The following is a 15,431-nucleotide window of genomic DNA, read 5'->3' on the forward strand; positions in this document are numbered from 1 at the left end:
ATATTGAAATATATATTTTCCTTCCATCTCGTATTTATTCCCTTTAGGGGTTCTGCCTACACGTTATTTTCTTTCCGAACACGGTATTGGGGGGGGGGGGATCACGATGCCGGCTCAACATCGGGATGTCTGTCAGCCATCGGCGATGGACGATGGCATCGTCTATCGGCCCAACCCTAACTAACAGAGGTAGAGCTTTTTTGCATTTGGCTCCTAAACTCTGGAATAGCCTTCCTGATAATGTTCGGGGTTCAGACACACTCTCTCTGTTTAAATCTAGATTAAAGACGCATCTCTTTTGCCAAGCATTCACATAATTTATCTCATAACTTTGTATTCCAGTTATATCTGATCAAATGCACATTATCATTCTTTGCTTGGTTTGAACACATTATCATTTTTTGCTTGGTTTGAACAGCAGCTACGCTAATTTTCTCTATTTGCTTCTCTGTTTCTGCCACGGGATGGGCATCCCGAGGTAACTAGGAATTACACAAGCTTCAGTATGGATCCAACCCTTACAAAGATCTGAGATGACAACACCTGAGAAGAGATGATGCCAACCCCTCAGATTGTTTCAATACATGTCATTAACTAACTGCATGATTTTTACTGTACATTTCTGCCATATGGACATCACCTTGACATAGTCACCACTGATAAGCTACTCCTAAATATAATGTAGACATTTTAATTTTCTGTGAAGCTGCTTTGCAACGATTTGTATAATGAAAAGCGCTATACAAATAAATGTGAATTGAATTTTCACAGGCTTGTAATGATGAAGTTGAGCTGAATCAGATCCCAGAGGAACTGAGTAGATACAATGTCTAGTCACATGCAGAAAGGTACTATGGATTTTCACAGAAATGGACTGTCCTCCACTGACAAAGTTTCCATTGCATTATTTAATATTTTTGGATTATGTCGCCAGCTACCAATGTGACTACAAAACCATCAGCTCTGTTATTGCTTACACATTTTGCCATGTTTACAACCTTTTCTTTAAAAAACAAACAAACAAACAAAAAATCCTGCTGCTTATAATAAGCTTAATATGTCTGCTTATTACATAAAAAAAGCAGATGCATGGGAATGATCTTTAGGTGTTTTAGGCAAATTTTACAGGAATGCTAAGGGGTTAACTCTCTATTTTTGTGACAGTTCATGGTAAGTATGGTACAGTAACAGTAGTGACATCACCTGGTCCAGTGTGTTTCAGCTTGAAATTCTCATCGTTAAATTTCTTTCCATAAATAGATTTTCCACCAGTGCCATTATGATGAGTGAAATCTCCACCCTGTCAGCAAAACATAAATCATTAGATGACATTAGGACAAAAACATATAACTCATAACCAATAAATAAACACTAAAGAGATAACATGACATTTGATGTAATAAATAGACATGGTAATGCTAAAGGGCACAGTGAACAGTAGCACTAATAGTTTACCTGACACATGAACTGAGGGATGATCCTGTAGAATGCTGAGCCCTTATATCCAAAGCCATGCTCTCCTGTACAAAGGGCCCGGAAATTTGCTGAAAGACAAGAACCATGAGAACTGAACTGTATAAAACTATGAAATTTACTTTGATTTTTTTAAAATCATGTATTGTACATAATACTGTATATTATATACTATATATAACATTCATTGTACATTGTATATTTTTATTGTACATTTTCATTTGTCATGAAATTAGTAATATAAATATTATTGTATTGGTAAAACTTTACAATAAGGTTCATTAGTTAACATTAGTTAACTACTTTCGTTAACATGAACTAAGAATGAACAATACTTCTACAGCATTTATTAATCTTAGTTAATGTTAATTTCAACATTTATTAATGCATTATTAAAATCAAAAGTTGTGCTTGTTAACATTAGTTAATGCACTGTGAATTAACAGGAACTAACAATGAATGAGTGTATTTTCATTAACTAACATTAACAAATTTGAATAAATACTGTAATGTACTGTTCATGGTTCGTTCATGTTAGTTAATACATTAACTAACATTAACTAATGGAACCTTATTGTAAAGTGTTACCATTATATTTATATTATATATGATTTTTTTAAATTAATTATTTTTTATGAAACCTATGTTTACTTACCCGCTGTTTTGGGTACGACGTCAGCATAAAGCTGCAAATAAAATATGAAAAACCTGTCTTTAGAATAATGAATATTAATACAAATAATTGTTGTTGTTATTATTATTATTGTTGTTGTTGTTGTTAATAAAGTATTATTATATTACAAGTATCGTCAATAATAATAATAAATATCACTTTTTCTTAAAAAATTGCCATATTTACAACAGAAACTACTGGTGAAAACCTGCATTATTCAAGCTATTTTTAGTCATTGTATACCTCGGCAAGAAGAACAACAGTTTATTTTTCCTCGCTTTTTTCATTGTAACAGTCTCTGATTCATGCATTTAAATTGCATAACAACTAACTGTGGCATTCAGGTTAAATAAATCATTACTTGCCTCAATAATTATTCTTCCAATGAACTCGCCGTCAGCTGCAATATCCATAAAGACAACAGGGTTCTTCACCGGGCCTGAAACCAGTCTGTTCGCAGCGACTGCGACAGAGCAATATTTCAAGCGATTTTTCATCTGTAACATTCTTGCTGTAGGGTTGAAAACTCATCAACGAATATATATAAGAATCAGCGTTCAAGGTTATAACTGGCGTACACTATCGTACACACTCACACAGCACGTGACATGTTCTTCTATGGTCGATGGCTCGAAGCAAGAGCCATCATAGAACCATAAGTGGGTCAAGTTAAAATCAACAGCGACACCATGTGGTCTGGTGAGTCGAAATAATAATAATTCAAATTGATGATTGCTTATTCAGTTCAATTCAGTAACTTTTTAAGCTTTTCGGGGGCATCAATATTCAAATGTAAAAAGTCCACGTTATTGTCATATGATTTATGCATGTCCTCATTGATTTGCATACACTGTATCGTTCGTTTAGCCTACTTAAGTTTCTCCCTTTCACTGCTTTCCTGCCTTAAAAAACTGGCAAAATTTCGAAACAGCATACATTACAATTCCTGCCATATCTTTTTGAATGAGTGTCTTCTGTTCGTGTTCAGATTTCGTTCACAAGAGGAGAGAAAAAGGTTCAGAAAATTATGAAAGTGTAAAAATGACTGATAATAATACAGGTGCATCTCAATAAATTAGAATGTCGTGGAAAAGTTCATTTATTTCAGTAATTCAACTAAAATTGTGAAACTCGTGTATTAAATAAATTCAGTTGCACACAGACTGCTGAAACTCAATTTCCTATAGCGTGGCATTCCCAGCAGTCAACTAAATAGTAAAATATAAAAATATATGTGATTGTTGTCATTTTTTGGGGAAAACCAGGGCCGCATTAACAATAGGGCTTAGGCGGGGCTGAAGCCCCGGGGCCCGAGCAAGGAGGGGGGTCCGTGATTGGCTGTGGAGTAGATTGACTGGCCATCGGTTGCATAGTCATATAAAATATGATGAGATCTTAAAGGGATAGTTCACCTAAAAATGAAAATACTGTCATCATTTACTCACCCTCAAGTTGTTCTAAACCTGTATTAATTTCTTTGTTCTCCTCAACATAAAAGACGACATTTTGAAGAATGTTGTAACCAGAAAGTTTCTGGTCCCCATTGACTCTAATAGTGTATTTTTTCATACTATGGGGGCCTAGCAACTGCTTGGTTAAATATATTATTTTGCGTTCAACAGCAGAAGGAAACTCATACAGGTTTAGAACAACAACATAATTTTCATTTTTGGGTGAACTATTCCTCTAAAGCAGCCTAATATAGCTGCTGTTGCCATTTGTGTCAATAATGTAAATCAAACATCAGAAAGAAAATCACTCACTGTCCTTGACTGAATCACTTTTGTAAAATAAATCAGAATTAATGTATATTGAATGTATACAGTGAAGACTATTCAGTCTATTTGTACATTTACTTTATTCAATATAATATTTCTTATTCAGCGTTTTAAGTATCTTTGTTCTATTGTAATTTGTGACTGTTTACTTGTCTTCAGTAAGCTTGTTTTTAGTTAGGCTAGTATTTTTTTTTAATATTGAAACTGGTAACAAGAATTATGAAATTTCAGTGCATCAGAAATTTTGATAGGACAAAAATCATATTTAAAGCTATATATATATATATATATATATATAATTATTGTGATGGGGGTCCCTGCAGTAAGTCATAGCCCTGGGGCCCAGTGAGGTCTTCGTTCACGCCATATCGTAATTACCGTCATTTCGAGATGACAGCACGTGACGTTCTACTCGGAGCTTGTTCACGTCCTCGGACTCGGAATTATGCTTTTCTATGTCAACACTATCAACGCCTAAACAGAGCCTGCGGTGGTCAGGTGGTACAGCGGTCACGTGGTACAATTCGTAGCTCTCAGAAAACTCCCAGTTCACACGTTGTAATTACGAGTTCTACGAGGACGTAAACGCTTTTTACAAGTTGGAATCTCGTAATTACGGGAATTCCGATATGGCGTGTGAAAAACGTCCTGGGGAAAACACTTAATACTGTACTTAAGCACTCTTTCTGGAGTCTCTTGGCAGATTAGCAAAAAATCGAACACTATACTAATAATTTTAAACTAATAATATATAAAGGCTAATGTTTGTTTCAGTCTTGGATGAGCCAGTGTATTTCACCGGTGAGTCGGTTGAGTGAATAATTCAAAGAATCACTCCTGTAGCTACCAGGGTAATCTGTAAAAATGCCTCTGAACAAATCTTTTTAGCCAGCCAATTGAAGATTCGTCAGTTAGATGTAGGGCTGTTCGATTCCGAAATTTTTGGAATCGAGTCCGTTTCCGATTCCTGGTTCTGGAATCGATGGGATTTGATTCCGAGAATCGATTCCTCACAATTGTTTTCGATTCTTTTTCGATTCTTGTTTTTTTAGATTGAAGGAACCTAATCTCACCATGACTGCAGGATAAAGGTCGTAGAAAGTATCCTTCTCATAATATGAAACTTTATTTGTAATAAAAAAATTACGATACATAAATTGTAAATTCTATATTTAGGGGTACATTTCAGGTCAGCCAAAAAGGTCAGGAAATCAGTATTATTTTTTTGATAAATAAACTAGGTGGTTGAATAATATAATCCCTTAATGTGCTAAACTAATTATTTGGCAAGTTTAAGCTCGAATTACTTTTTAAATGATGTTAATGAAAATTAACATTTGAATCATTATTTTGTCAACTGTGTTACGGACAAATGCTGTGTCAAATGAAACATGAATAAAGTACCACATGTTTGATAACACATTTGTTTGAAGGTTTTTTAGTCTATTCACCAGAGTTTTTGAGGTTATCCGTCTGATTTGAAAATATGAATTTGGGGCTTCATAATGGGCTTACGGTGGGATGCTTTCATGAAGGATGAAACTTTTCTTCAACATAAATACACAGTATGCTGAATTTAGTGTTATTCACCATCCTTACCAAAAACATCCATCTCCAGAGATATCCCCATCTTTTTTTCTGACAGTTTAGTTCACATTTAAAAGATTTAAAACATAAAAACCACACATAACACAGTTGACAAAGTAACACAGTAGACAGGAGTAACACAGTTGACAGGTATGAACTTAGTATCCATAAAGCATTTTAAACACACACATTACAATAATATATATTATAACGTTAATTAATATATTACATTATTATAATGGTAAATGAAGTTTTATAATGCATTATGACACTTCAAGTTGTAAGGACTTGTACAATAACATCATAACACTTTATCAGTCATGACTAAGCAGAAATAGATATATGCCAAATCTATAATATTATATAGGTTTAAGTCAATCATGAGGAATTCTGAATACTTTATAACCCTTGACAAATGTGAGTATAATGAGTACATAATATTATGGTTACTGAGGGGCCGTTTACACGACAACGTTTTCAGCCAAATACGGGAAACTTTTTATGCGTTTTGCTTGCTCGTTTACACGACACCGCGTTTTGGGGACTGAAAACGCATATTTTTGAAAACGGGTTTCAAAGTGCAAGTTTTTTTAAAACGCCACCGTTGTCGTTTCCATGTAAACACCCAAAACGGGAATCTTTGAAAACGGGGACGTCATGCACGTGCGTAGTACGTGTTAGGTATGTAGACATGCGCAGTACGTGTCGATTTTAAAGGCAAGCGCGAACAAACATACACAACAATGGCGGAGTATATGGTACTGTTGTTGCTGCTCAAGAGTTTGCTAACGCTTCTTCAGCAAAGTGTGGATTTACTTCACCAATATTACAACCAACAGCGGAGACGCATCATATACAACATATAATCGTCACTCAGCAACAGGTACTGTTTACTAACAAGGTGACAGCGCCAACTACCGGCCTGGCATACGTAATACAGCGTTTTTGGCCGTTTTCGCGGATATGTGTAAACGCGAATCGTTTTGAAAACGTTGTTGTGTATAGGTGAAACTTTTTAAAAACGCAAGGGAAAAACTTTTCAGTTTTTGACTACATCGTTGTCGTGCAAACATAGCAAAGTGTGGCCGTGATTAGATCAGTTAAGTTTATCCATTGTAATGCAAATCATGGTTTTAGGCAATTCCTATTTCTGTGTAATGACAATAGTTTGTGAATATTTTTTTTATCACCAACACTCAGTGGGATCATAAATTGGCACTGAATTGCCAACGTTGTCAACTGTGTTAATCCTTGTAAACTGTGTTACAGTTGATGGGTAACACAGTTGACAGGTAACATGGTTGACATTTCGGCCATTTTAGGGCCTTGTGCAAACTGCTGACCTTGGACTGGTTAGTACATGACCTTGATTAACTTATGTTTTTATATTCTTTCTCTACATATTTATAAATATAACACGTGACACAAGCTCACCAGAATATGTTGATAACACAGTTGACGGTCAATTAATCTACTCTATGTGCAGACAATAATATAGATAAAATATTGAAGAGGAGAAGTTATGACTTACCACACTGTCTTCATATTTCCCTCCAAAAAAGGAAAATACATCAGGTGATGTTGGACATGTGACTTTGGAACAAACCATTGCTGATTTATAGGGGGTTTTATGGGGAGTAACACAGTTGACACCGATTTCTCGGACATACACAAAATGGATGATTTAATGTAGATGCATGAGCTAAATATTTTTTTAAAACACCTTTCTCATAATTTAATGATTATTTTGGACAAATATTTATAAGAAATATATACAGAAACATGTATTTTAGAGCTAATCTGAAGAGCAAAACCACACATTTACCAAATCGGACAGCACAAAAACAGCAAATTCCAGTATAGAATATGCCATTTTTTGCTAAATAAAAGATGGATATCTGTTGGATTTTTGTATTAAATTAATTAGAAATGTCCCCTGATATAAAAGTGATCATTGCTTGAAGTGAAAAGTTAATGAAAAATTTGTAAAATTGATAATAGTCAATGGACATGACATGTACCCCTAATTATAGAGTGACTCAATTTTGTCTGCTTTGCCCGTAAAATTAGTCATAGCCCACAGCTCAGCAGGGACATGCGTTTATCGCATGAATTGAAGAAGACATGAAGTGTCTAAAATGAATGTGCACAGTTCAGCTGAATGATGAAGTTTACTTTTACTGTATGCTTTGCACATAATTAGCAAACTACACTGAAACAAAATAACCAGAACATTAACAATAACTGATAGAGCTCGTGGTTTATCTGTCAAGATGCGCTCTCGGTCACTTATCAATGCTCGTGACGTTTTCTTTTAGAATTATCATTGGCTGATAGAAATGTTTTAAAAATAGTATTTTAGATGTTAATAAGATTAAGACCCTCGATCACGTCATGATCTATTCTATTCTGTCGTGCAGCGCTCAAAATTGTGGACAAGCCAGTTCCACCGTAAAATAGGGGGAGAGCGGGGCACAAAGTAACACTTTTTGACTTTCTCAAATTGTGTAAATCCACATGGGGTTCAGAGTATAATTTTTTTTATCCACGGTAATTTCACACTTGTCTAGTAAAAATATGTCACTTTGTTTCATAATTACAGTGTATACGTTTTTCTTTATTTACCCTCAAAAATTGGAAGTGAAATGTGACAACATGCCCCGTAGGTGGAACACATTGTAACATCTGAGGGGCACGTTGTAACATGACCATATAACAGCTTAAAATGTTATCTGATCGAATGAAAAAAATATACAAGACAAACTAAAATATTTTGTCAATAAAATAAAATAATTATTTATTTCAAATAAAATAATGGCGTTTTTTAAGAATTAAAAATAATCTGATTTTGGCGTTTGACAATGAACACATTGCAACCATGTTTGGGACGGCCCACATAAACGAGCCAAATGCTTTACGTGTCTTGAAATAATAATTTCTTAACATTAAACATTGACTGTCAGTCTTTATTCACCTGTTTCTCGTCGTTTATCATAAAAATGTATTAATGTAAATAGTGTAAATTGCATCGCTAATGTCATAGAATAGCACAGCAGGGTACAATGTAACGCAGTGTTACAACATACCCCATCTGCGCAACTGGAATTTAAAACTGGTTACTGTCTTCTGATAGTTAGCAAAGCATTACAAAATAATTTAAACTGATAAATAATAGATTGGAGATTAAAATAATAGCAGATTTGTCTCATTTGAAATGAGTAATAAAAACTGAGATGAAAAATTTACTTAAGCCAGAAATATAATTTTACTATGGTAAAATAAATGTTCAGCGATATCTTCAAAAGACTTTTGAATTTTGGCGCACTTTTTTTCTCTATATAATGTTGATATAGTAACTAGTAAATGCTGTAAATTTGGTTATGCTAGCATGTGTTGAAATATTAAAACCACGTGTGTTACAACTTACCCCGCGTTACTTTGTGCCCCGCGCTCCCCCTAACCTCTGAATCGTTTTTTAAAAACTGGTTCATTAAAACTATCTATCCGAATCAGGAAACTAATCAGTGTTAGATGAATCAAACTCCCTACTTCGTTATGCCTAATGTGCTCCCTTGAGAAATCCTTTTTCTTTTTACCCATAGGAAACATTTGCCTCCCAGTGGTTACAGACCATTTCTGCTTTGTTCTTTGTGGTTGTTTTCTTGCAGGGACTGTAAAGCCTGCGGTTTTCACAGCAGATTCTCAGCTATTCAATTCAAGTTTATTTGTACAGCGCTTTTCACGATACAAATCATTGCAAAGCAACTTTACAGCAAAATTAAGTTTCTACAATATTTAGTGGTAGCTTATCAGTGGTGACTGTCAGACGGGAAAATCAATTAAAGACGTAATCAAACAGAGGATGAACACTATTAACAGCAATTATTATATGATGCAATCAAACTTATAGCAAAATGTGGTAGTTCTATATGTTGTTTCAGCTATGCATGCACACCAAATGAAACATCAGAAGCACAAGGTTGTTTCATCTGAATACATATTTATTAGATAAATATTAGGATGTCACAGCATCTAACTACATACAGTTTTGCAAGACTAAAAATCACAATTAGTTTTTTGTAGTTTTTTTTTCTTCTTTTTTCTTCTGACCAGTTTAGAATATGAAATGATTGTACAACAGAATGTACAAGCAAAGACAACTGCAACGTTTGGCGCCAATCACCTCAGATTGTACCTCATATTTGTTTTTAATTTTCCTGATCATGATATCAAAATTTTACAAACTCTGGATTTTGGTTACAATCTTTTGGAACCGCTCCTGGCCCCGTGTCCCTATTGTCCAAATTATTTCCCCAGGATTTTCTTCATTATCTTCTGTAGCACCTTATTAAGTACACAAGAAATGGAGCAATACGCATAAGCTAAATATTACACAAATGTAAAACAAATGTGTCTCTTTTTATCCTCTCCCCAAATTCCTCAGTCATGTGGGATGAATATTTTACAAAAGTGAACAAATGCTTAGAGGTTCCACAGACGCTAACAAACACAGATTCATTTTACCCAATTTAGATTCTGATGGGAGGATGCAAGCTTTACATATTCTAAATACACAATGCACATTCCCCTGGGGAAAATGAATACATTTCTGTTAACGTGTCTCTATTTATCATTTACATATGTACATGCATCCCTAATGTGTCCCTTCACCCTTTTTCCTTCGACCCTCACTGAACCCTCACCTGTGGCTGAGTAGTGAACACACCAACTATTTCATTCAAACCTTTCTGTTCCAGCCTCAGCACCCACTGTCTCTTCAATGACTGTACATCAATAGCATGTGACCGCTCAGAGCCAACAACTTTAGGAGTCTTTAAGTTCAGTTTATGCCTATATTGTTTGTGTCTACAAAGTGAGAACGAATATGTGGCAGTGCATCTTTGAAAAAGGATATACAAGTGAACTACAGACAAACGCTATAGAACTTGAACCCACATCTTCCTGTTGGATTTCAAAGTATTTAAATTGTCAACAACAAACATCATTTTTGTACATAATTCTACACCAAGAAGAACAGAAGAAAAAATAAACAAACTAAAAACTAATATTGCAAGTCATAAAAAAAAAATAACTTAAAATGGAAACATAACAAAACACATCCCAAACGGTATTCAATTGTACAGATGTCAGCCTTCAACAGTCTTTAAGTAACATCAGTATCATGGATATGTCGTTACAAGTATCATAAATACTGACAAGTATTAGAGTGGGTCATTTTGACTTAAAAACAAAAAAATCCAGAAAAAAAAAAATTCTTTGAGAAAATCCGTCTTGTACACATGGACGTTGTTAGCCTTCACTGAGCTGCTGATATAAAAGTTTTTACTGAAATGTACAGTTTCTGTAAGAATTGAATGCATTGATGGGTATTGAGATAATACATATATAGCTTAATTATATAATTGAATTAAAAAGTAAAAATCTATAAATATAGAACATATTCTAAAACACTTTCTTCATTGTTTGCTCTGTAATTACTATAAATTTACATGTAAACAAAATGCTAAAAAGTGAGACATTACACATTTGATCAAATTCTATGGGTGACAACTTAAAAAGGGCTTGTCAAAATAGATTTGGGCCACCTTCTCAAATCAGGGTGCATAACTTTGGTAATCCATGGACATCATGTGATAAATGTACATATTTTTGTACATTTGTACAATTGTAATAACAGAAAAAAACAAATACTTACCATTATATGAACAATATATTGTGCATTATAAAATAAAACTTTAACATGAAAATTCATGAATAAAAGGCTGAATTAAAACAGAACAGAAGAAATTGAAAAAAAGAAAGAAAACAGTATCACTAAAATAAGGGGCGATTGGCAACGATGAATGTTTCCACATTGTGTGCAGTTTGTCAGAAGAGGGGTACGAACATCAAGGGCCTCATGCATGAAGAGAAATCACAGAGAAGACAGATGACACAAGACTGACTTCCCTTTGAAACGTGAATTGCTTTCTTCTTGCTCTGTGACCGCTAGTGTGGAGAATCCACAGATCGTTGCGGGAGGAGGAACAGTCTGTTGCACAATATTATGGGTACAGTGCTGAAATGTTTGCGATTCTGTCTCGAGAAGGAAAAGAATGCATGCCGTGATGCCCTCTAGCATTTGTTTAGAACATGATGCATATGTCTGAAGGTGCTGGATATATGAATCACATTACAAAATGAGGTGCAAAGCTGCGTGGTGTACTAGAACAGAACACATTCTCGTGTCCTGTGGCGTGAGAGTTTGGAGGACTTTCGCAAAACTCCCATCGTTAGTCTCTGGGATGGGAGGGGTCGATCATTCTGGTGATTCCCGAGAGCTTTTTTCCCTTTTGTTGTCTCTTTTACAGGCTTCCAGGTGCAGTTTGACGCATTCTCTTGTGCTTTTTCGAGGGAGATGGACAGACAAACAGTGTGAACATCCAGCAGACGAGGTCTTGGGAAGCCGTGGTGGTAGAGTTTGGAAGAACCAACCTTCAAGAGATTGCGGACACACAGAGGCCAGTACAGGAAGAAATATATATATATATATATTTATATATATATTCTATTCAGGTCTTCTTTTCACAAAAGGAAAAAAAATCTGAATTAAAAATGCTACAATACTTTCCTAGTGAGCACACACACAGTTCTGTGTGACGTATTCATATGAACTGATTATAGCTGCACATTTATTTCCATTAGTATTGAAAGATTTCACTTTAGTGCCAACCAACATGGCTGCCATATATGTGTGGAAAAGGTTGCTTGTAAAAGAGTGAGATATTTACACGAGGAAGAGGCAAAAGGATGGCTGTTTCCTGTTTGCAAAGTACAGAGTCAGTCTTCATATGCCTCTCAATTCCTGACAGCCAAACAAATTAGGGCCTCTCCTAAAGGCCGACTGAAGGAAGTCAGTTGTTCTCAAAAAGGGAAAGCAGATCATCATTGCTGCTGCTTGGGAGGTCAGGAGGGTCTAAGTATGACAGCAACTCGTCTGGGTTCGCCAGTTCTGGCAGAAGCTACAGAGAGAGACAGACAGACACATTTACGTTACAATCTTGCAAATGACCATAAAGAAACATAAAAATACTGGGAATATACACAGAAATATACTGGGTTCAATACATGTTAAGCTCAGATGACAATATTTGTGGCATGATATAAGAAGGAAAAACAACAACAACAAAAAACTTTTGATTCAACCCTTGTAAAAAGAAAAAAGTAAAAAATAAAATAAAAAATTAGGTTATAATGAGGCTCTGAGAATAGAAATGAACTGGGACAATTTTTGGCTAATAATTAAAGGGTTACTCCACCCCAAAATGAAAATTTTGTCATTAATCACTTACCCCCATGTCGTTCCAAACCCGTAAAAGCTTCGTTCGTCTTTGGAACACAATTTAAGATATTTTGGATGAAAACCGGGAGGCTTGTGACTGTCCCATTGACTGCCAAGTAAATAACACTGTCAAGGCCCAGAAAAGTATGAAAGACATTGTCAGAATAGTCCATCTGCCATCAGTGGTTTAACCGTAACGTTAACAAAAATAACGACTTTATTCAACAGTTCGTCTCCTCCGCGTCACCTTGGTGCGGCTGACACAGAATAGCATACGCAATTTGCGTTCAGTGGATACTCTCCAAAATGGAGCTACGGTGACGCGGAGGAGACGAATTGTTGAATAGTCGTTGTTTTTGTTTTCTTTGCGTACAAAAGGTATTCTCGTAGCTTCGTAAAATTACGGTTGAATCCCTGCATTATAAAATAAAACTTTAACATGAAAATTCATGAATAAAAGGCTGAATTAAAACAGAACAGAAGAAATTGAAAAAAAGAAAGAAAACAGTATCACTAAAATAAGGGGCGATTGGCAACGATGAATGTTTCCACATTGTGTGCAGTTTGTCAGAAGAGGGGTACGAACATCAAGGGCCTCATGCATGAAGAGAAATCACAGAGAAGACAGATGACACAAGACTGACTTCCCTTTGAAACGTGAATTGCTTTCTTCTTGCTCTGTGACCGCTAGTGTGGAGAATCCACAGGATGTTGCGGGAGGAGGAACAGTCTGTCGGAAGACGCACAATATTACGGGTACAGTGCTGAAATGTTTGCAATTCTGTCTCGAGAAGGAAAAGAATGCATGCCGTGATGCCCTCTAGCATTTGTTTAGAACATGATGCATATGTCTGAAGGTGCTGGACATATGAATCACATTACAAAATGAGGTGCAAAGCTGCGTGGTGTACTAGAACAGAACACATTCTCGTGTCCTGTGGCGTGAGAGTTTGGAGGACTTTCGCAAAACTCCCATCATTAGTCTCTGGGATGGGAGGGTTAGATCATTCTGGTGATTCCGAGATGATCTTTTTTACCTTTTATTGTCTTCTTTACAGGCTTCCAGGTGCAGTTTGACGCATTCTCTTGTGCTTTTTCGAGGGAGATGGACAGACAAACAGTGTGAACATCCAGCAGACGAGGTCTTGGGAAGCCGTGGTGGTAGAGTTTGGAAGAACCAACCTTCAAGAGATTGCGGACACACAGAGGCCAGTACAGGAAGAAATATATATATATATATATTTATATATATATTCTATTCAGGTCTTCTTTTCACAAAAGGAAAAAAAATCTGAATTAAAAATGCTACAATACTTTCCTAGTGAGCACACACACAGTTCTGTGTGACGTATTCATATGAACTGATTATAGCTGCACATTTATTTCCATTAGTATTGAAAGATTTCACTTTAGTGCCAACCAACATGGCTGCCATATATGTGTGGAAAAGGTTGCTTGTAAAAGAATGAGATATTTACACGAGGAAGAGGCAAAAGGATGGCTGTTTCCTGTTTGCAAAGTACAGAGTCAGTCTTCATATGCCTCTCAATTCCTGACAGCCAAACAAATTAGGGCCTCTCCTAAAGGCCGACTGAAGGAAGTCAGTTGTTCTCAAAAAGGGAAAGCAGATCATCATTGCTGCTGCTTGGGAGGTCAGGAGGGTCTAAGTATGACAGCAACTCGTCTGGGTTCGCCAGTTCTGGCAGAAGCTGTGGAGAGCGACAGACAGATACATTTACGTTACGATCTTGCAAATGATCTTTAAGAACCTTAAAAATACTGGGAATATACCCGGAAATATATAAATATATACCCGGTTCAATACATGTTAAGTTCAGTCGACAGCTTTTGTGGCATAATATATAAAAAAAAAAAATCAAGGTTACAATGAGGCTCTGAGAATAGAAGTAAATGGAGCCAATTTTTGGAGGATTTAAAAGAATGTGAAGCTAATAATTTTATAAATGGCATGTAAATTAAATTGATCAAAGTAGAATTATTTGAGTATTATTTGAGCTGTAAAGCTGTTTAAATAATTATTTAGGGGTTTATGGCAATGATCTTTTAGGGTTCATGGCATTAAGTTGTCAAGAAGTTGTAAAATTGGATATAACTTTAAACAGAAAGTTTTAGTAAGTCAAATGCTGCTTATGCTTACATTCAAGACTTAATTTCAATTCCAAATGTTCAATTCCATTGTACGTTTCTCATTGTAACCCAGATTTTTTTTTTAAAGGAGGAAGAAATAGAAATGAATTTCTGTGGGAATTATGTCAACATTATGCCTCAAATGCTCAAATGATTAAGCTTAACTTGTACTGAATCCAGAATATTCCTTCAATACGAATGTTTTGGAAACGCTCAGAGCTTTGGACCATAAGGAAAGCGTGAGGCTTACATGACTGTGCAAAAAAATTTAAGTAGCACATGACTCTTGAAATGAAAGAAGTCCAAACAAGCATCAGTGTGGACACTCACATCCAGAGAAGGCTCGGGCATGTCTGCAGGTCCCTGGCCACATGCCTGCCCGTCGGCGGCGGGGTTGAAGGTCATGTCAGCATGTGGGTGACTGTTTTGG

General features: G+C 35.7%; 1 protein-coding gene and 1 pseudogene across 2 annotated transcripts in view; both read right to left on the reverse strand.

Moving 5' to 3' along the window:
* LOC107757159 (peptidyl-prolyl cis-trans isomerase A-like) overlaps positions 1-2,766 on the reverse strand; it is a 13,859-nt gene extending 11,093 nt beyond the window's left edge. For both annotated transcript variants that reach the window (XM_016574572.1, XM_016574573.1), the window contains exons 1-4: positions 2,512-2,766; positions 2,129-2,159; positions 1,456-1,544; positions 1,204-1,300 (exon numbers count right to left, since the gene is read on the reverse strand). In XM_016574572.1, coding sequence (XP_016430058.1) covers positions 1,204-1,300; positions 1,456-1,544; positions 2,129-2,159; positions 2,512-2,652 — 358 coding nt within the window. In that variant the 5' untranslated portion in view covers positions 2,653-2,766. The remainder of the gene's footprint in view (positions 1-1,203; positions 1,301-1,455; positions 1,545-2,128; positions 2,160-2,511) is intronic.
* A 10,538-nt stretch (positions 2,767-13,304) lies between these two features.
* LOC107757160 (zinc finger MIZ domain-containing protein 1-like) overlaps positions 13,305-15,431 on the reverse strand; it is a 51,430-nt pseudogene continuing 49,303 nt past the window's right edge.

The sequence above is a fragment of the Sinocyclocheilus rhinocerous genome, unplaced genomic scaffold (assembly GCF_001515625.1).
Source record: "Sinocyclocheilus rhinocerous isolate Xijiao unplaced genomic scaffold, SAMN03320098_v1.1 scaffold503, whole genome shotgun sequence".
In the NCBI taxonomy this organism is placed as follows: Eukaryota; Metazoa; Chordata; class Actinopteri; order Cypriniformes; family Cyprinidae; genus Sinocyclocheilus; species Sinocyclocheilus rhinocerous.